The following is a 22,676-nucleotide window of genomic DNA, read 5'->3' as shown; positions in this document are numbered from 1 at the left end:
AAAGTTTCAGAGACAAAAGTTTCTCATACCTATTTTCTTTTCTTTAATCATCTAATAATTATTAGAAATTATTTTACAGTATTATTTGAATATCATTCGATTACACAAATTAAAATGGTTTACAAGCACACCCATTTCAAAACATGCTTCTTGTCGGTTTGAACGTCATAGGACTTATTGACGCATCTCAGCAAACTTAGCCTTCCGTCCAATTAGACATAATCAAAGGCTTAGAACTCTAAAAATCGGGCTTTTATACCCATAGTTAGTACAGCATAGATAGCCCATTGTGTAGCTTTGTGCGTAATTACAAATAAACCAACAACAATGGCAGATACTTCGGGCAACTCTCTTAAATGCTTGATTAATGGCTCATGGTCATTCAAGTCCAAAGTGACCAAATGGTTTAGGTGCTTGACTCGTAGTCTGAAGGTCGCTGGTTCAAATTTCCGTTTCTCCAAACATGCTCGCCTTTTCAGCTGTGGGGTCGTTACCATGTTACAATTAATCCCATTATTCATTGGTTAGAAAGAGTAGCTCAAGCGTTGGCGGTGGATGATGATGACTGGCTGTATTCTCTCTAGTCTTTACTGCTACACTAAAGACGGCTAGTGTAGATAGCCCTTGTGTAGCTTTGTGCGAAATTCAAAATTAACCAAACCACACTCATCCAATGTGTAATTTAATTAGTGCGTTTACAGTGTTTCGTAGCTAGGTCCTAGACAAGGGTAAACCTTTTGTGCACTTAGTAACATTTAATTCGATTTCTTTCCGTTCCTTTTACCTTCAAATATGTGTGACGGTAATGACTGTGTGCCTCATAACACTTACTGGGCAGTATTAGGGAGCTTCTGAGGTCATTCGTGGATAACATCCCATAACTTTATGTGTTTTATATCATCTGTCAGTTTACGAGATTTTCTTTCCTGTGGAGCAACATTCTTTCATAATTCTTAAGTCAGTTTTCTCCTTGAAGAAAAACACCCTATTTTATTGATAAAATTGTAGCAATAGTAAAACGTCATGGTATTCCGAACGCGAAGTCATCCTTACTTCAAATGAAGGTTAATCTTATAAGCCAAATTCAGATTTGACGTGGGTGATGCACGTGTTCACACGTTCAGATTAAGTATAACAAAAATGTAAAACTGGGAATATTTAGAAAACATTCAATTCTATGACAATAACGAATGGGACAATCATTAGTACAATTTCTAATATTAAAATACAATGAATAGCGTTAGAAAATGATAAAACATTTCAGTTTTGTTCAAAATAGTGTTTGTTTGAAGTTAAGCACAAAGCTACACAAGGGCTATCTGTGCTCTGCCCACCACGGGTATCGAAACCTGGTTTGTAGCATTTCTAAGTCTGCAGACATGCTGCTGTGCCACTGGCGGTCTTCAAGAATATAAAAAAAAGCCATTTGAGTAAAAAAAATGAGGAAAGATGATGAATTTCTATCACAACTTTGATTTTCAGTGGCATAGGTTTTGATACCCGTGATGGGCAGAGCACAGATAGCCCTTTGTGTAGCTTTGTACTTAATTCTTAAGAAAAAAAAACATAATATGTCGACTTTCTTTTATCAACAGTTCCGACTATTGCACCATAAGTTAGAAATGAAAGTTTTCTGAGGAAACAAGTGTAATGAATTTTTGTTGTGCGAATATATATATTATGCATATATAGAATATATAGGAGAGTTAGGTGAGGTTCCAAGTTTAAGTCTTGTTCTGTTAAAAACTGTCACGTGTTCCGCCTCCACCCCCACACAGCGGTATGTTATGGAACTAACATTAGAAACCGAGTTTCGATACCCATGGAGGGCAGAGCACAGGTAGCCTATTGTGCAGGTTTACGCTTAACTACAAACAAACCCACGTGCTTCAAGGCGCATATTTGTTAAAGGTGAGAAGTCTTGCCTGTGTCGGTGGCTCTACAGCTATCACATGAGTATTCCACAAACCCTCGTGTTCCAAGGTGCGTATTTTTTAGTGGCGAGAAGTCTTGTCTACGTAGGTGGCCCTACAGCTATCACGTTAATATTTATATAAGACGTTTGAAAGTGAAACGTCTTTAGTTAAACAAAAAAGTTAGTGATAAGAAATGATGGTTGAAATGGGTAGAAAGACCTGAGTAGCTTATTGAGATGGGTTTTAACATTCATTAAATATATTTATAATTATTGCTGTGGTTCTTATATTTATAATTAGACTTAGTTTTCCACCAAAGAAATTAACATCTACTTAATTCTTACTTAACCTTTTGACTGCCAAGTATTTCAGCTGCTACGGCAACTCCGAACCAAGTTCAAAATACAACTCTAATGCTTCTTCATTTTGTACCCTTTTTCGTGACGCCATTTTGGATCGAAAGTGAAACAATACGTAAGTAGGTCAAGTGCATGTATGGTGCTGACATCTAGCATTGAAGTTAGGTATTATTCAAAACTAATTGGCTCGTCTATGGCACTGTGTTACCGATCGGCTTGGACGAGTCATCTCGTTTACGGCACTTAACAGGTTAATTCAACGAACATCAACCATAACGACTGGCTTAACCGATTACTCTCAACGTCCTTATTTGTTTACCTCGGCAAATACAACCAGCGTTATTGAACAATGATAAATTCTAATGGCCTAAACCTAGTAGACTTTGACACAAAAAAAATATTACATCTTCTGAAACATACTTTAGAAGTTACATAATGGGAATAAAAGTACATTTGTTTAAATATGCAGTGTGACGTGTGTGGGTATTCAATGATTTTTTAAAAATCACATCTACAGAATTACAAACAATGAAAGTAATCTTCTGACGAAATAATGATTTCGTGAAATAGACACACTTTTTAATTCACTTTAACAAAATGATTTTGGAAGGTCATAAAATATTTAATTTACGGCGTTTAGAAAAGACGTAGAACAGAAGCGATTCACAATTTTTGTATTATAGTGGATCATTTGATCTAATTAAAAGTATCCTGTAACCAATTTAATTAATTATTATTCTTATGAAGAAGCAACTGTAATGTTAAAGCGGGAGAACAATTATCTATTTCACAGGCAATGATAAATCTTACTTACCCATCTCCAAAGTCCCTTTTATGGCCTCTCTTGCCGTAACTAATAGGATTTCGGCTTCTTTTGTCTAGACATTGTGGACCATCTTGAAGTAGAGCTAGTGACATAATACAGACAAATTTAAATGTCAAAGTAAATTCTCAGGTGGTTAAGGTGAGCGACTCGTAATCCGAGGGTTGTCGGTTCGAGACCCCATCACACCAAACATGCTCGCCCTTTCAGCTGTTGGGGCGTTATAACATGATAGCCAATCCCACTATTCGTTGATAAAAGAGTAGCCCAAGAGGTGGCGGTGGGTATTGATGACTAGCTGCCTTCCCTCTATTCATACACTGTTAAATCAGGGACGGCTAGCGCAGACAGCCCTCGTGTAGCTTTGCGCAAAATTCAAAACAAACCAATCATTCATGAAAACGAGTTTTGTTTTTACTTGTTTTGGAATCAAGCACAAAGCTACACAATGGGTTTTCTAGCTGTCCGCAGACATTGTGTCATTGGGGGGCTCTTTGTCTTCATTAACACACATTTCAAAAAAATCGAAGTTTTTGTATTGTACTAAAAGGTCATCTAATAAAGTTTTGCAGTAATGTTCTTCAGTGTATATCTCCATCACTACAGGCTCGGCATTGCCTGATGGTTAGTGCGAGAGACTTTGAACCTGTTTGTTTTTGTTTTGTTTTGTTTTTTTTGGAATTTCGCACAAAGCCACTCGAGGGCTATCTGTGCTAGCCGTCCCTAATTTAGCAGTGTAAGACTAGAGGGAAGGCAGCTAGTCATCACCACCCACCGCCAACTCTTGGGCTACTTTTTAACCAACGAATAGTGGGATTGACCGTCACATTATAACGCCCCCACGGCTGGGAGGGCGAGCATGTTTAGCGCGACGCGGGCGCGAACCCGCGACCCTCGGATTACGAGTCGCACGCCTTACGCGCTTGGCCATGCCTAAAATTGTGCGACGGCCGGGAAACTTTGAACCTGTAGATTGCAAGTTTAAGTCGCATCACCAAACATGTTTGCCATTTCAGCTGTCAATAAAATAGTAGCTGAAGATAAAGGGGGGTGGGCGAATGATACTGGCAAGCTGTCTTTCCTCTAGCCTATGATTTTACAATTTTTTTTTTGAATTTCGCGCAAAGCTACTCGAGGGTTATCTGCGCCAGCCGTCCCTAATTTAGCAGTGTAAGACTAGAGGGAAGGCAGCTAGTCATCACCACCCACCGCCGACTCTTGGGCTACTCTTTCACCAACGAATAGTAGGATTGACTGTCATATTATAACGCCCCCACGACTGAAAGTGGGAGCATGTTTGGCGCGACGGGGATGCGAACCCGCAACTCTCAGATTACGAGTCGCACGCGTTAACCCGCCAGGCCATGCCGGGCCCATTTTACAATTATGAATGGCTATTGCAGTTAGCCTTCGATTATCTTTGCGAGAAATTTCACAAAAAACAAACAAATCGTCATTACAGGCATTGTTATGGTAGTAAATTTAAGCAAATATGTCTTTCAGATTTAAACTAAACCATAACAAGAATTTAGCTGTTTCATTTTAATAACAAATTGGGCAACAGGCTAGTGGAACCATGGACCAATAGAAAAGAACGCTGCGTCGCGTGCTGTAAATGTAATATCTATGAGTAATTTTATTCAGTCAGGTATTATTTTCAGAGATTAGAAATAATTATTTCCATAGCTTTTTCTGAAAGATAAGAGCTCTGAAAAATTTGTGTTCTAATACTGTTACTACGAGGCCCGGCATAGCCAGGTGGTTAAGGCACTCGACTCGTAATCAGAGGGTCGCGAGTTTGAATTGTCCTTTCATCCGTTGGGGCTTTATAATGTTAAGATCAACCCCACTATTCGTTGGTAAAAAAATAGTCCAAGAGTTGGCGGGGGGTGGTGATGACAAGCTGCCTTTTCTTTTCTCTATTCTTACACTGCTAAATCAGGGACGGCTAGCGCAGATAGCCTTCGTGTAGCTTTGCGCGAAATTAAAAAAACAACAACAGACAAACATTAAAAGATGTGGTTATATGGCGTGTCTTCAAACTTGTATCGGATGTATATTTTCAGATATTTGGATATAAACACATCCTAAGAATAACTCGAATTTCCGGTGAGTTATAACACGCGCGTGGAACTGATTACATAATTTGAAAAAAAAAAAAAATCCCATTGATTTTCATTCCATTATTGTAGTTCGCAGTTTGGACTCGCAAAGTACAATGTTTTGAATGTTAAACTATTTTCATATAGAGAGTAAACAATCATATCGATAACCGATACATTCCTCACAATGAAACTAAATTACAAAAGTTGTGAAAAAAACACAGAAAAACTTCTATAAAAGAAACGCTAACCGAAGGTTTTTTTTCATATCCTTCTCATGAGCTTTATTTTAATGTTTCCTTATGTCTTAGCTACATATCGAAAGTTTCGGTGTCGTAAGTACAATGATAGTAAAGAGGAAGTTTCATTGACTTTTCGTATTTTTTTTTCTTCTGAAAGATAAAATGATATTTGATCAGCATTTCACCTCACACGATTTATCGAAGTATACGAGAATATACGAGAATGTTAGAAGGTAATGTGATATGATTAAAAATATTTCACGTGAAATACTTACCACTCTTCTGATATTCGCTGCTGACAATGCTGCTGGTGACAGGCTTAGGTTCCATCTACAGGATAGTAGTTATAAAAAACAACAACAACAAACTAAAACACTAAGTGAAGTTCATTATCACACATCAAAACTACTTATTTTATAACAGGTGTAGTTTCATTTAAAATTATTAAAATACTTTTGAACTACATGAACATCACTAGATTGATAATAATTGGAAAACTTTTGAACTACATAGACATCACTGGAAGGATAATTGTTACAAAACTTTTGAACTACATACACATCACTAGGATGATAATTGTTATAATACTTTTGAACTACATAGACATCACTGGAAGGATAATTGTTACAATACTTTTGAACTACATACACATCACTAGGATGATAATTGTTATAATACTTTTGAACTACATACACATCACTAGGATAATAATTGTTATAATACTTTTGAACTACATGAACATCACTAGATTGATAATAATTGTTATAATACTTTTGAACTACATAGACATCACTGGAAGGATAATTGTTATAATACTTTTGAACTACATACACATCACTAGGATGATAATTGTTACAATACTTTTGAACTACATAGACATCACTGGAAGGATAATTGTTATAATACTTTTGAACTACATACACATCACTAGGATAATAATTGTTGAGAAAATACACATAGCAACACTTACCTACGCAACAATAATTCTATAACTCACTGCACATTGAAGCATACATATTACCACAATTCTAACATTATATTCAGAAAAATGGTTATGGTACAACAGCTTGAAATAGTATTTAGTTCGCATACATAGAAACACATAGAGCTTCAAGAATTAAACTATAAAAATAGATTATCTTAATACAATGACAGAACCTCTGGTTTTCGAAGTATTACATATCAGATTGTAATTAAAAACAAATTATATGAGAACTAATACTAATTGGTGTTATGTTAGATACATTTAGGAGTTTCCCCGCCTTTCTCCCTCGGCTCGGTATGGCCATGTGGTTAGGGCACACGACTCGTAATCTGAGGGTCGGGGGCTCGAATCCCCGTCACACTATACATGGGCCTGGCATGATCAGGTGGTCAAGGCGCTCGATTCGTAATCTGAAGGTCGCGGGTTCGAATCCCCGTCACACCAAACATGCTCGCCCTTTTAGCCGTGGAGGCGTTATAATATGATGGTCAATCCCACTATTCGTTGGTAAAAGAATAGTCCAAGACTTGGCGGTGGGTGGTAATGACTAGCTGCCTTCCTTCTAGTCTTACACTGCTAAATTAGGGACGACTAGCGCAGATAGCCCTCGCATAGCTTTGTGAAAAATTCTAAACAAACAAACACCAAACATGTTCGCCCTTTCAGCCGTGGGGGCGTTATTATTCAACGGTCAATCCCACTATTCATTGGTAAAAGAGTAGCTCAAGAGTTGGCAGTGGGTGGTAATGACTTAGCCACTTTCCCTCTTATCTTACACTGCTAAATTGCGGACGGCTAGCGCAGAATGCCCTCGTGTAGCTTTACTCGAAATTAAAAAAACAAAACAACAAATCTTTCTCTTCAATGAATAAGTCCCATTAAATTTTAACTAGCTCATATTATGCTACAGCGGCGATAGTATATCTAGAAAGAAAATGAAAGAAATTCTAAACCTGAATCTATACAAGGCCAGATGTAAGGCTTAGGTATAGAATTAAAATATCATACATAACTTTCTGAATGTTTTTTTTCAATATTACATGCAACATAATTGAAAAAAAAGATTTATCGAGGAAAATAAGGTTATATATACTTGACAAGTGATAAGCGATGTTCAGAAAAATCACCCCATCTAAGAGCCCCAAAATATCCATTTCTCCCAACTCCACCCAAACAATCGTGACTGCGTTACTAACACAACAGCGATTTTACTCTTTTTGTTAAAAATTGTTATTTTGTGAATTTTCATCAATGTTTTCTCACATATTATTTTCATTACTTTATATTTATTACAAACATAATAATTAATATTTTGTGTAATACTTGTGCTTGTGTGCTGCTCTAACTGTACCTAATACGCCCCCTGGTAAGACAATGATATATTTTACAACGTTAAAATGCAGAATTCGGTACCCCACGCTGAGTACAGCAGGTAGACCCATATGGTTCTGCTTTATAGTAAACAAACAAAGTACTTAATACACAGTATCAAATTATATTTGTATTACATTTATATTTTGTATTATATTATATTTATAACAGTTTGATTCTGACGTTCCCAAATCCATAAAAATTTGCGATGGGCTCCCCTGGTTCTTAATCCAGGCCCGACAATGAGACACTAGTGGAAATATAGAACACGATATTTTATTAGACAAAGGTTTAATATAATTAGCGAACCTGAAGAACCGTAAAATTTAAACCTACCCTTCTGTTTGGATTTGGTACATCATAAAGATGTCGACTGTTGCCAAATGTGCGCATGCCTGGATCTGATCCTCCCCTGAGTGGTCCACTCTGATCTCGAGAGTACACCGGGATCTTAGTGGTAGCATAGGGTGCAGGAAGGTATGCTGGTTCGTGGTTACTGTCGTACGTTACTGTGAGTGACATATTTTCTGGCTTCACTTGTTCACTGTTTTCTGTTCCTAAAAAAACAAACGCGTAAAAATTCAATATAGAACTACAGGACTAGAACAGTCAAATCGACGGAATCTTCACATTTTAATGCTGTTAAAATAAACCAAAATATAATAGATAGATTCATGGGAAAAACTGAGGTCACTTACTGTATAAAAAAACCTGATTTATCCCAGTTTTTAAAAGTTGTGGGCAGATTTTTTAAATATTACCAACCAGTCGGGCCCGGCATGGCCAAGCGTGTTAAGACGTGTGACTCGTAATCTGAGGGTCGCGGGTTCGCATCCCCGTCGCGCCAAACATGCTCACCCTTTCAGCCGTGGGGGCGTTATAAAGTGACGGTCAATCCCACTATTCGTTGGTAAAAGAGTAGCCCAAGAGTTGGAGGTGGGTGGTGATGACTAGCTGCCCTCCCTCTAGTCTTACACTGCTAAATTAGGGACGGCTAGCACAGATAGCCCTCGAGTAGCTTTGTGCGAAATTCAAAAACAAACAAACCAGTCACAATGATCTTTCTGATGTGAGTATTAAAAGCCTTTAGCCCTAGAAGCTAAATATACTTTTAAACAGTGTGTGTGTTTTAGTGGAAACCTTTGTAATTATTTATTTGGTCGGATTTTAGCATTGTAAGTCTGTAAACTTACTGCTGATCCACGGGAGGGACTTTTTTTTTTTTACATAATGAACCTACAACTTAAATCCAATTTTATCTCATCTGTCTATTAGCGGGACCATTATATCTTGCATAATTCATATAATTGTTTTTCATAAAGTTTACGCAGTCTAGGAACGTTTGCTCCAGAAAAAAAAAAAAAAACCCGGGAGAATTACTGTCAGAAATGAGATACTTACGAAGTTAATGTTTGAAATTATTTCTTGTCAGAGTGGCACCTTGCTCGAGCAAAGATGCAATATTTTAACAGAGAAAATTAATTTCTAAGCAAAGACTCTGCAATTTAAAAGCGAATAAATTTATTTCTGAGCAAATATACTACATTTTAAAGAGGAAAAAAAATCTATTTCTGAACAAAGATGCAACTTTATAAAGCAGAAACAAAAAAAAAGATTTCTCATGCGTGTTTTCACGTTCCTTAAAATTACTAAGAGAGTGTATTAGGGTAATTTAAATATATTTTAATAAACAGGATAAAATAATATTAGCTGTATTGTACCCTAGGTACTGCAGAAAATAATTTTAAATTTTATCATGAATTAAAAGGAGAACTTTGTTACGTTTTTCACTGGATGATTAAGGAAATCAACTTACGAAATCATATGTTATGAAACTTTGCACGAACGTTTAAATAATTTAGTGTTACCTTTTGTAAACTCTTACCCAACCTGTAACCAGTGTTCGAAGGGTGAGCAGCCGCGTGCGTGTTTCAATTAGTAATTCAAATGGGATTATTTTCGCACGGTAGGCAAAGAACTTTTTCTCTGTTGAACGGACACAGGATACAGTAATAACCTCGTCTGGACAACTTATTATTTAAATAGATTTTTAATTTTGATAAAATACCATAAGAGGGCATTTATACAGTTAATAGTAAACCGTGACTTGAATATTCACGTATAAATAAAACAGAATTATGTTGTCATTTACTGAATAGTTGGAAAAACAGTAAATACTAAAGACACTGTTTTAACCGAGAAGCATGGGAACAAAACTATGAAATTTGTCCCCCAAGGCGTCACACAAGTTTAGGAAAATATTACTGAAAGCTAGAAATAAGTTTATTTTTAAATATTATATTTGTCTGAAAAACATTAAATGACGGTTACATAAATAGTTTCTTTTTTCTTTTTTACCTTCTGGGGAATAAGTACGTGGCCCAGGGGATCTTCTCCGGGTCACTTGACACACAACTATGAAAACAACTACTAAGACAAGGACGGAACTGGCTACTGGAACTGTTACCGTCAGATGGCGGTAAAGAAAGTTTACTGACGTCATTTCCGAAGGACCTGTAGGAAACTCTGAAGAATATAAAAGAAGTTAAATGCACGTTAATAAATGTTTAAAAAAATATTAAAATGAGAACTCGATTAAATATTTATTTGAATAAGTCAGAAGAACTACATTTTATCTCACCATTCTACTCTTAGGCCTAAGTAAAGCCATTGCACTCAGTGTACAAGGAAAAATAACATCGACAATTCTGTCATTCAAGCCACTTAAAACTTTTCCAATGTAGGATAGAAAATAAATAATTGTGTAAACCAAACTCGATATAGGTTTGTTTGTTTGTTGTCAAGCGCAAAGCTCCACAATAGGCTACGTGTGCTCTTCCAACCACGGGTATCAAAACCCGATTTTAGCCCTTTAAGTCGATAAAAACCAGGTTTAGATTCTTACTGAATTATTATTCAGTTTTTGTGTAATCTATAAACTCAAAAGTATTTAAAATAATAAACAAGATCACTGGTTTGAATCCTGTCACCGAACATGATCAGCATTTGAACAGTAGAGGAATTATAATGTGATGACCAGTGTCGTTTTCCAACCCAAGGCTTAACGGTGGGTACTTGTTGACTAGGCGCTTTCTCTTTAGTGTACTAGTTCCATATTAGAAACATATAACCTTGTGGGTAGATTATGATGAGTGTTCTGAAACAAACAAACGAACAAAACGTTCAAGGGATCCAAACATTCATAAGGATGACTGTTCAGAAAACTCTAAAGTACAGAGAGTTTCTAATTTCAGGAGAACTAGAAACGTTTGAGCTTTGAACAAAACGTTTCCTGTTTACCACTACACCATTACTGAAGGGATAAGAGTGCAGAAGGTTCAAAGTTCGAGCCACATTGATGCGCAATTTCAGTTGTGGGGTGGCTTTAACTAGACGATTATGCAATGAACACTGGGGTTTCTGAATTTGGCTGTTTAACTAATGTGTGTATTAGGAATCATTAAGGTTAATAAACCAATCAATTATCATAAGTTGTTGTTATATACGTATTTGTCTGTAGCGTGTGCTGCATAAGGTACTGTTCAGTTTAAAAATAGCACGCGTTAATCCTTATTGTTAAATTTATTATAAATGTGTTTTTCCTTTTTTTTTTTTGAAGAACAACCTATATAAAATATACTCTGGTCGTTTGCTATTATGTATGCTTGAGCTGCAGTTAAAGGTTTACAAAATCCCCCGCTAGGAGAACATAAGAAATAAACATGTTTGTTTGTTTGTTTTGGAATTTCGCACAAAGCTTCTCGAGGGTTATCTGTGTTAGCCGTCCCTAATTTAGTAGTGTAAGACTAGAGGGAAGGCAGCTAGTCATCACCACCCACCGCCAACTCTTGGATTACTCTTTTACCAACGAATAGTTGGATTGACTGTCACATCATAACGCATCCACGGCTAAAAGGACGAGCATGTTTGGCGCGACCGGCATGCGAACCCGCGACCCTCAGATTACGAGTTGCATGCCTTAACACGCTTGGCCATGCGGTGCCGAAGAAATAGTCAAGAAATATATCTACCTAAAAACAGACTAATCAAGCTGCAATTAAAGGTTTGCAAAATCCCCCGCTAGGAGAACATAAGAAATATTCAAGGAATATATCTCGCTAAAAACAAACTAATCAAGCTGCAATTAAAGGTTTACAAAATCCCCAGCTAGAAGAACATAAGTAATATTCAAGGAATATATCTCGCTAAAAACAAACTAATCAAGCTGCAATTAAAGGTTTACAAAATCCCCAGCTAGGAGAACATAAGTAATATTCAAGGAATATATCTCGCTAAAAACAAACTAATCAAGCTGCAATTAAAGGTTTACAAAATCCCCAGCTAGGAGAACATAAGAAATATTCAAGGAATATATCTCGCTAAAAACAGACTAATAAAGCTACAATTAAAGGTTTACAAAATTCCCCGCTAGGAGAACATAAGTAATATTCAAGGAATATATCTCGCTAAAACAAACTAATCAAGCTGCAATTAAAGATTTACAAAATCCCCCGCTAGGAGAACATAAGTAATATTAAAGGAATGTATCTCGCTAAAAACAAACTAATCAAGCTGCAATTAAAGGTTTACAAAATCCCCAGCTAGGAAAACATAAATAATATTCAAGTAATATATCTCGCTAGAAACAAACTAATGAAGCTGCAATTAAAAATTTACAAAATTCCTAGCTAGGAGAACATAAGAAATAGTCAAGAAATATATCTCGCTAAAAACAAACTAATCAAGCTGCAATTAAAGGTTTACAAAATCCCCCATAGGAGAACGTAAGAAATAGTCAAAAAATATATCTACCTAAAAACAGACTAATCAAGCTGCAATTATAGGTTTACAAAATCCCCCGCTAGGAGAACATAAGTAATATTCAAGGAATATATCTCGCTAAAAACAAACTAATCAAGCTGCAATTAAAGGTTTACAAAATCCCCAGCTAGGAGAACATAAGTAATATTCAAGGAATATATCTCGCTAAAACAAACTAATCAAGCTGCAATTAAAGGTTTACAAAATCCCCAGCTAGGAGAACATAAGAAATATTCAAGGAATATATCTCGCTAAAAACAGACTAATAAAGCTACAATTAAAGGTTTACAAAATTCCCCGCTAGGAGAACATAAGTAATATTCAAGGAATATATCTCGCTAAAACAAACTAATCAAGCTGCAATTAAAGATTTACAAAATCGCCCGCTAGGAGAACATAAGTAATATTAAAGGAATATATCTCGCTAAAAACAAACTAATCAAGCTGCAATTAAAGGTTTACAAAATCCCCAGCTAGGAGAACATAAATAATATTCAAGGAATATATCTCGCTAGAAACAAACTAATGAAGCTGCAATTAAAGGTTTACAAAATCCCCAGCTAGGAGAACATAAGTAATATTCAAGGAATATATCTCGCTAAAACAAACTAATCAAGCTGCAATTAAAGATTTACAAAATCGCCTGCTAGGAGAACATAAGTAATATTCAAGGAATATATCTCGCTAAAAACAGACTAATCAAGCTGCAATTATAGGTTTACAAAATCCCCCGCTAGGAGAACATAAGTAATATTCAAGGAATATATCTCGCTATAAACAAACTAATCAAGCTGCAATTATAGGTTTACAAAATCCCCCGCTAGGAGAACATAAGTAATATTCAAGGAATATATCTCGCTATAAACAAACTAATCAAGCTGCAATTAAAGGTTTACAAAATCCCCAGCTAGGAGAACATAAGTAATATTCAAGGAATATATCTCGCTAAAAACAAACTAATCAAGCTGCAATTAAAGGTTTACAAAATCCCCAGCTAGGAGAACATAAGTAATATTCAAGGAATATATCTCGCTAAAACAAACTAATCAAGCTGCAATTAAAGATTTACAAAATCGCCTGCTAGGAGAACATAAGTAATATTCAAGGAATATATCTCGCTAAAACAAACTAATCAAGCTGCAATTAAAGATTTACAACATCCCCCGCTAGGAGAACATAAGTAATATTAAAGGAATGTATCTCGCTAAAAACAAACTAATCAAGCTGCAATTAAAGGTTTACAAAATCCCCAGCTAGGAAAACATAAATAATATTCAAGTAATATATCTCGCTAGAAACAAACTAATGAAGCTGCAATTAAAAATTTACAAAATCCCCAGCTAGGAGAACATAAGAAATAGTCAAGAAATATATCTCGCTAAAAACAAACTAATCAAGCTGCAATTAAAGGTTTACAAAATCCCCCATAGGAGAACGTAAGAAATAGTCAAAAAATATATCTACCTAAAAACAGACTAATCAAGCTGCAATTATAGGTTTACAAAATCCCCCGCTAGGAGAACATAAGTAATATTCAAGGAATATATCTCGCTATAAACAAACTAATCAAGCTGCAATTATAGGTTTACAAAATCCCCCGCTAGGAGAACATAAGTAATATTCAAGGAATATATCTCGCTATAAACAAACTAATCAAGCTGCAATTAAAGGTTTACAAAATCCCCAGCTAGGAGAACATAAGTAATATTCAAGGAATATATCTCGCTAAAAACAAACTAATCAAGCTGCAATTAAAGGTTTACAAAATCCCCAGCTAGGAGAACATAAGTAATATTCAAGGAATATATCTCGCTAAAACAAACTAATCAAGCTGCAATTAAAGATTTACAAAATCGCCTGCTAGGAGAACATAAGTAATATTCAAGGAATATATCTCGCTAAAAACAAACTAATCAAGCTGCAATTAAAGATTTACAAAATCCCCCGCTAGGAGAACATAAGTAATATTAAAGGAATATATCTCGCTAAAAACAAACTAATCAAGTTGCAATTAAAGGTTTACAAAATCCCCAGCTAGGAGAACATAAGTAATATTCAAAAAATATATCTCGCTAAAACAAACTAATCAAGCTGCAATTAAAGATTTACAAAATCGCCTGCTAGGAGAACATAAGTAATATTCAAGGAATATATCTCGCTAAAAACAAACTAATCAAGCTGCAATTAAAGATTTACAAAATCCCCCGCTAGGAGAACATAAGTAATATTAAAGGAATATATCTCGCTAAAAACAAACTAATCAAGCTGCAATTAAAGGTTTACAAAATCCCCAGCTAGGAGAACATAAGTAATATTCAAAAAATATATCTCGCTAAAAACAAATTAATCAAGCTGCAATTAAAGGTTTACAAAATCCCCAGCTAGGAGAACATAAGAAATATTCAAGGAATATATCTCGCTAAAAACAGACTAATAAAGCTACAATTAAAGGTTTACAAAATTCCCCGCTAGGAGAACATAAGTAATATTCAAGGAATATATCTCGCTAAAACAAACTAATCAAGCTGCAATTAAAGATTTACAAAATCGCCCGCTAGGAGAACATAAGTAATATTAAAGGAATATATCTCGCTAAAAACAAACTAATCAAGCTGCAATTAAAGGTTTACAAAATCCCCAGCTAGGAGAACATAAATAATATTAAAGTAATATATCTCGCTAGAAACAAACTAATGAAGCTGCAATTAAAAATTTACAAAATTCCTAGCTAGGAGAACATAAGAAATAGTCAAGAAATATATCTCGCTAAAAACAAACTAATCAAGCTGCAATTAAAGGTTTACAAAATCCCCAGCTAGGAGAACATAAGAAATATTCAAGGAATATATCTCGCTAAAAACAGACTAATAAAGCTACAATTAAAGGTTTACAAAATTCCCCGCTAGGAGAACATAAGTAATATTCAAGGAATATATCTCGCTAAAAACAGACTAATAAAGCTACAATTAAAGGTTTACAAAATTCCCCGCTAGGAGAACATAAGTAATATTCAAGGAATATATCTCGCTAAAACAAACTAATCAAGCTGCAATTAAAGATTTACAACATCCCCCGCTAGGAGAACATAAGTAATATTAAAGGAATATATCTCGCTAAAAACAAACTAATCAAGCTGCAATTAAAGGTTTACAAAATCCCCAGCTAGGAAAACATAAATAATATTCAAGTAATATATCTCGCTAGAAACAAACTAATGAAGCTGCAATTAAAAATTTACAAAATTCCTAGCTAGGAGAACATAAGAAATAGTCAAGAAATATATCTCGCTAAAAACAAACTAATCAAGCTGCAATTAAAGGTTTACAAAATCCCCCATAGGAGAACGTAAGAAATAGTCAAAAAATATATCTACCTAAAAACAGACTAATCAAGCTGCAATTATAGGTTTACAAAATCCCCCGCTAGGAGAACATAAGTAATATTCAAGGAATATATCTCGCTAAAACAAACTAATCAAGCTGCAATTAAAGATTTACAAAATCCCCTGCTAGGAGAACATAAGTAATATTCAAGGAATATATCTCGCTAAAACAAACTAATCAAGCTGCAATTAAAGATTTACAAAATCCCCGCTAGGAGAACATAAGTAATATTAAAGGAATATATCTCGCTAAAACAAACTAATCAAGCTGCAATTAAAGGTTTACAAAATCCCCAGCTAGGAGAACATAAGTAATATTCAAAAAATATATCTCGCTAAAACAAACTAATCAAGCTGCAATTAAAGGTTTACAAAATCCCCAGCTAGGAGAACATAAGAAATATTCAAGGAATATATCTCGCTAAAAACAGACTAATAAAGCTACAATTAAAGGTTTACAAAATTCCCGCTAGGAGAACATAAGTAATATTCAAGGAATATATCTCGCTAAAACAAACTAATCAAGCTGCAATTAAAGATTTACAAAATCGCCCGCTAGGAGAACATAAGTAATATTAAAGGAATATATCTCGCTAAAACAAACTAATCAAGCTGCAATTAAAGGTTTACAAAATCCCCAGCTAGGAGAACATAAATAATATTAAAGTAATATATCTCGCTAGAAACAAACTAATGAAGCTGCAATTAAAATTTACAAAATTCCTAGCTAGGAGAACATAAGAAATAGTCAAGAAATATATCTCGCTAAAAACAAACTAATCAAGCTGCAATTAAAGGTTTACAAAATCCCCAGCTAGGAGAACATAAGAAATATTCAAGGAATATATCTCGCTAAAAACAGACTAATAAAGCTACAATTAAAGGTTTACAAAATTCCCCGCTAGGAGAACATAAGTAATATTCAAGGAATATATCTCGCTAAAAACAGACTAATAAAGCTACAATTAAAGGTTTACAAAATTCCCCGCTAGGAGAACATAAGTAATATTCAAGGAATATATCTCGCTAAAACAAACTAATCAAGCTGCAATTAAAGATTTACAACATCCCCCGCTAGGAGAACATAAGTAATATTAAAGGAATGTATCTCGCTAAAAACAAACTAATCAAGCTGCAATTAAAGGTTTACAAAATCCCCAGCTAGGAAAACATAAATAATATTCAAGTAATATATCTCGCTAGAAACAAACTAATGAAGCTGCAATTAAAAATTTACAAAATTCCTAGCTAGGAGAACATAAGAAATAGTCAAGAAATATATCTCGCTAAAACAAACTAATCAAGCTGCAATTAAAGGTTTACAAAATCCCCATGGGAGAACGTAAGAAATAGTCAAAAAATATATCTACCTAAAAACAGACTAATCAAGCTGCAATTATAGGTTTACAAAATCCCCCGCTAGGAGAACATAAGTAATATTCAAGGAATATATCTCGCTATAAACAAACTAATCAAGCTGCAATTATAGGTTTACAAAATCCCCCGCTAGGAGAACATAAGTAATATTCAAGGAATATATCTCGCTATAAACAAACTAATCAAGCTGCAATTAAAGGTTTACAAAATCCCCAGCTAGGAGAACATAAGTAATATTCAAGGAATATATCTCGCTAAAAACAAACTAATCAAGCTGCAATTAAAGGTTTACAAAATCCCCAGCTAGGAGAACATAAGTAATAATTCAAGGAATATATCTCGCTAAAACAAACTAATCAAGCTGCAATTAAAGATTTACAAAATCGCCTGCTAGGAGAACATAAGTAATATTCAAGGAATATATCTCGCTAAAAACAAACTAATCAAGCTGCAATTAAAGATTTACAAAATCCCCGCTAGGAGAACATAAGTAATATTAAAGGAATATATCTCGCTAAAAACAAACTAATCAAGCTGCAATTAAAGGTTTACAAAATCTCCAGCTAGGAGAACATAAGTAATATTCAAAAAATATATCTCGCTAAAAACAAACTAATCAAGCTGCAATTAAAGGTTTACAAAATCCCCAGCTAGGAGAACATAAGAAATATTCAAGGAATATATCTCGCTAAAAACAGACTAATAAAGCTACAATTAAAGGTTTACAAAATTCCCCGCTAGGAGAACATAAGTAATATTCAAGGAATATATCTCGCTAAAACAAACTAATCAAGCTGCAATTAAAGATTTACAAAATCGCCCGCTAGGAGAACATAAGTAATATTAAAGGAATATATCTCGCTAAAAACAAACTAATCAAGCTGCAATTAAAGGTTTACAAAATCCCCAGCTAGGAGAACATAAATAATATTAAAGTAATATATCTCGCTAGAAACAAACTAATGAAGCTGCAATTAAAAATTTACAAAATTCCTAGCTAGGAGAACATAAGAAATAGTCAAGAAATATATCTCGCTAAAAACAAACTAATCAAGCTACAATTAAAGGTTTACAAAATCCCCAACTAGGAGAACATAAGAAATATTCAAGGAATATATCTCGCTAAAAACAGACTAATAAAGCTACAATTAAAGGTTTACAAAATTCCCCGCTAGGAGAACATAAGTAATATTCAAGGAATATATCTCGCTAAAAACAGACTAATAAAGCTACAATTAAAGGTTTACAAAATTCCCCGCTAGGAGAACATAAGTAATATTCAAGGAATATATCTCGCTAAAACAAACTAATCAAGCTGCAATTAAAGATTTACAACATCCCCCGCTAGGAGAACATAAGTAATATTAAAGGAATGTATCTCGCTAAAAACAAACTAATCAAGCTGCAATTAAAGGTTTACAAAATCCCCAGCTAGGAAAACATAAATAATATTCAAGTAATATATCTCGCTAGAAACAAACTAATGAAGCTGCAATTAAAAATTTACAAAATTCCTAGCTAGGAGAACATAAGAAATAGTCAAGAAATATATCTCGCTAAAAACAAACTAATCAAGCTGCAATTAAAGGTTTACAAAATCCCCCATAGGAGAACGTAAGAAATAGTCAAAAAATATATCTACCTAAAAACAGACTAATCAAGCTGCAATTATAGGTTTACAAAATCCCCCGCTAGGAGAACATAAGTAATATTCAAGGAATATATCTCGCTATAAACAAACTAATCAAGCTGCAATTATAGGTTTACAAAATCCCCCGCTAGGAGAACATAAGTAATATTCAAGGAATATATCTCGCTATAAACAAACTAATCAAGCTGCAATTAAAGGTTTACAAAATCCCCAGCTAGGAGAACATAAGTAATATTCAAGGAATATATCTCGCTAAAAACAGACTAATCAAGCTGCAATTAAAGGTTTACAAAATCCCCAGCTAGGAGAACATAAGTAATATTCAAGGAATATATCTCGCTAAAACAAACTAATCAAGCTGCAATTAAAGATTTACAAAATCGCCTGCTAGGAGAACATAAGTAATATTCAAGGAATATATCTCGCTAAAAACAAACTAATCAAGCTGCAATTAAAGATTTACAAAATCCCCCGCTAGTAGAACATAAGTAATATTAAAGGAATATATCTCGCTAAAAACAAACTAATCAAGCTGCAATTAAAGGTTTACAAAATCCCCAGCTAGGAGAACATAAGTAATATTCAAAAAATATATCTCGCTAAAAACAAACTAATCAAGCTGCAATTAAAGGTTTACAAAATCCCCAGCTAGGAGAACATAAGAAATATTCAAGGAATATATCTCGCTAAAAACAGACTAATAAAGCTACAATTAAAGGTTTACAAAATTCCCCGCTAGGAGAACATAAGTAATATTCAAGGAATATATCTCGCTAAAACAAACTAATCAAGCTGCAATTAAAGATTTACAAAATCGCCCGCTAGGAGAACATAAGTAATATTAAAGGAATATATCTCGCTAAAACAAACTAATCAAGCTGCAATTAAAGGTTTACAAAATCCCCAGCTAGGAGAACATAAATAATATTAAAGTAATATATCTCGCTAGAAACAAACTAATGAAGCTGCAATTAAAATTTACAAAATTCCTAGCTAGGAGAACATAAGAAATAGTCAAGAAATATATCTCGCTAAAACAAACTAATCAAGCTGCAATTAAAGGTTTACAAAATCCCCAGCTAGGAGAACATAAGAAATATTCAAGGAATATATCTCGCTAAAACAGACTAATAAAGCTACAATTAAAGGTTTACAAAATTCCCCGCTAGGAGAACATAAGTAATATTCAAGGAATATATCTCGCTAAAACAAACTAATCAAGCTGCAATTAAAGATTTACAAAATCGCCCGCTAGGAGAACATAAGTAATATTAAAGGAATATATCTCGCTAAAAACAAACTAATCAAGCTGCAATTAAAGGTTTACAAAATCCCCAGCTAGGAGAACATAAATAATATTCAAGTAATATATCTCGCTAGAAACAAACTAATGAAGCTGCAATTAAAAATTTACAAAATTCCTAGCTAGGAGAACATAAGAAATAGTCAAGAAATATATCTCGCTAAAAACAAACTAATCAAGCTGCAATTAAAGGTTTACAAAATCCCCCGCTAGGAGAACATAAGAAATAAACATGTTTGTTTGTTTGTTTTGGAATTTCGCACAAAGCTTCTCGAGGGTTATCTGTGTTAGCTGTCCCTAATTTAGTAGTGTAAGACTAGAGGGAAGGCAGCTAGTCATCACCACCCACCGCCAACTCTTGGATTACTCTTTTACCAACGAATAGTTGGATTGACTGTCACATCATAACGCATCCACGGCTAAAAGGACGAGCATGTTTGGCGCGACCGGCATGCGAACCCGCGACCCTCAGATTACGAGTTGCATGCCTTAACACGCTTGGCCATGCGGTGCCGAAGAAATAGTCAAGAAATATATCTACCTAAAAACAGACTAATCAAGCTGCAATTAAAGGTTTGCAAAATCCCCCGCTAGGAGAACATAAGAAATATTCAAGGAATATATCTCGCTAAAAACAAACTAATCAAGCTGCAATTAAAGGTTTACAAAATCCCCAGCTAGAAGAACATAAGTAATATTCAAGGAATATATCTCGCTAAAAACAAACTAATCAAGCTGCAATTAAAGGTTTACAAAATCCCCAGCTAGGAGAACATAAGTAATATTAGAGGAATATATCTCGCTAAAAACAAACTAATCAAGCTGCAATTAAAGGTTTACAAAATCCCCAGCTAGGAGAACATAAGAAATATTCAAGGAATATATCTCGCTAAAAACAGACTAATAAAGCTACAATTAAAGGTTTACAAAATTCCCCGCTAGGAGAACATAAGTAATATTCAAGGAATATATCTCGCTAAAACAAACTAATCAAGCTGCAATTAAAGATTTACAACATCCCCCGCTAGGAGAACATAAGTAATATTAAAGGAATGTATCTCGCTAAAAACAAACTAATCAAGCTGCAATTAAAGGTTTACAAAATCCCTAGCTAGGAAAACATAAATAATATTCAAGTAATATATCTCGCTAGAAACAAACTAATGAAGCTGCAATTAAAAATTTACAAAATTCCTAGCTAGGAGAACATAAGAAATAGTCAAAAATATATCTCGCTAAAACAAACTAATCAAGCTGCAATTAAAGGTTTACAAAATCCCCATAGGAGAACATAAGAAATAGTCAAAAATATATCTACCTAAAACAGACTAATCAAGCTGCAATTATAGGTTTACAAAATCCCCAGCTAGGAGAACATAAGTAATATTCAAGGAATATATCTCGCTATAAACAAACTAATCAAGCTGCAATTAAAGGTTTACAAAATCCCCAGCTAGGAGAACATAAGTAATATTCAAGGAATATATCTCGCTAAAAACAAACTAATCAAGCTGCAATTAAAGGTTTACAAAATCCCCAGCTAGGAGAACATAAGAAATATTCAAGGAATATATCTCGCTAAAAACAGACTAATAAAGCTACAATTAAAGGTTTACAAAATTCCCCGCTAGGAGAACATAAGTAATATTAAAGGAATATATCTCGCTAAAACAAACTAATCAAGCTGCAATTAAAGATTTACAAAATCGCCCGCTAGGAGAACATAAGTAATATTAAAAGAATATATCTCGCTAAAAACAAACTAATCAAGCTGCAATTAAAGGTTTACAAAATCCCCAGCTAGGAGAACATAAATAATATTCAAGGAATATATCTCGCTAGAAACAAACTAATGAAGCTGCAATTAAAGGTTTACAAAATCCCCAGCTAGGAGAACATAAGAAATAGTCAAGAAATATATCTCGCTAAAAACAAACTAATCAAGCTGCAATTAAAGGTTTACAAAATCCCCCATAGGAGAACGTAAGAAATAGTCAAAAAATATATCTACCTAAAATCAGACTAATCAAGCTGCAATTATAGGTTTACAAAATCCCCCGCTAGGAGAACATAAGAAATAGTCAAGAAATATATATAGCTAAAAACAGACTAATCAAGCTGCAATTAAAGGTTTGCAAAATCTCCCGCTAGGAGAGCATAAGAAATATTCAAGGAATATATCTCGCTAAAAACAGACTAATCAAGCTGCAATTAAAGGTTTACAAAATCCCCCGCTAGTAGAACATAAGAAACATTCAAGGAATATATCTCGCTAAAAACACACTAATCAAGCTGCAATTAAAGGTTTACAAAATCCCCCGATAGGAGAACATAAATAATATTC

At 34.4% G+C, this 22,676-nt stretch overlaps 1 protein-coding gene across 1 annotated transcript in view; it reads right to left on the bottom strand.

Annotated features, from left to right (window-relative positions):
- LOC143245778 (cell adhesion molecule Dscam2-like) overlaps window positions 1-22,676 on the bottom strand; it is a 38,145-nt gene that overhangs the window by 2,877 nt on the left and 12,592 nt on the right. The window contains exons 4-7 of the mRNA XM_076492033.1: window positions 10,157-10,324; window positions 8,135-8,355; window positions 5,718-5,772; window positions 3,090-3,183 (exon numbers count right to left, since the gene is read on the bottom strand). Of these exons, the coding sequence (XP_076348148.1) occupies window positions 3,090-3,183; window positions 5,718-5,772; window positions 8,135-8,355; window positions 10,157-10,324 (538 nt within the window). The remainder of the gene's footprint in view (window positions 1-3,089; window positions 3,184-5,717; window positions 5,773-8,134; window positions 8,356-10,156; window positions 10,325-22,676) is intronic.

Source organism: Tachypleus tridentatus, chromosome 3 (assembly GCF_004210375.1).
Source record: "Tachypleus tridentatus isolate NWPU-2018 chromosome 3, ASM421037v1, whole genome shotgun sequence".
NCBI lineage: Eukaryota > Metazoa > Arthropoda > Merostomata > Xiphosura > Limulidae > Tachypleus > Tachypleus tridentatus.
The sequence above is the reverse complement of the archived record's forward strand: the minus strand, read 5'-3'. Positions and strand labels throughout refer to the sequence as shown.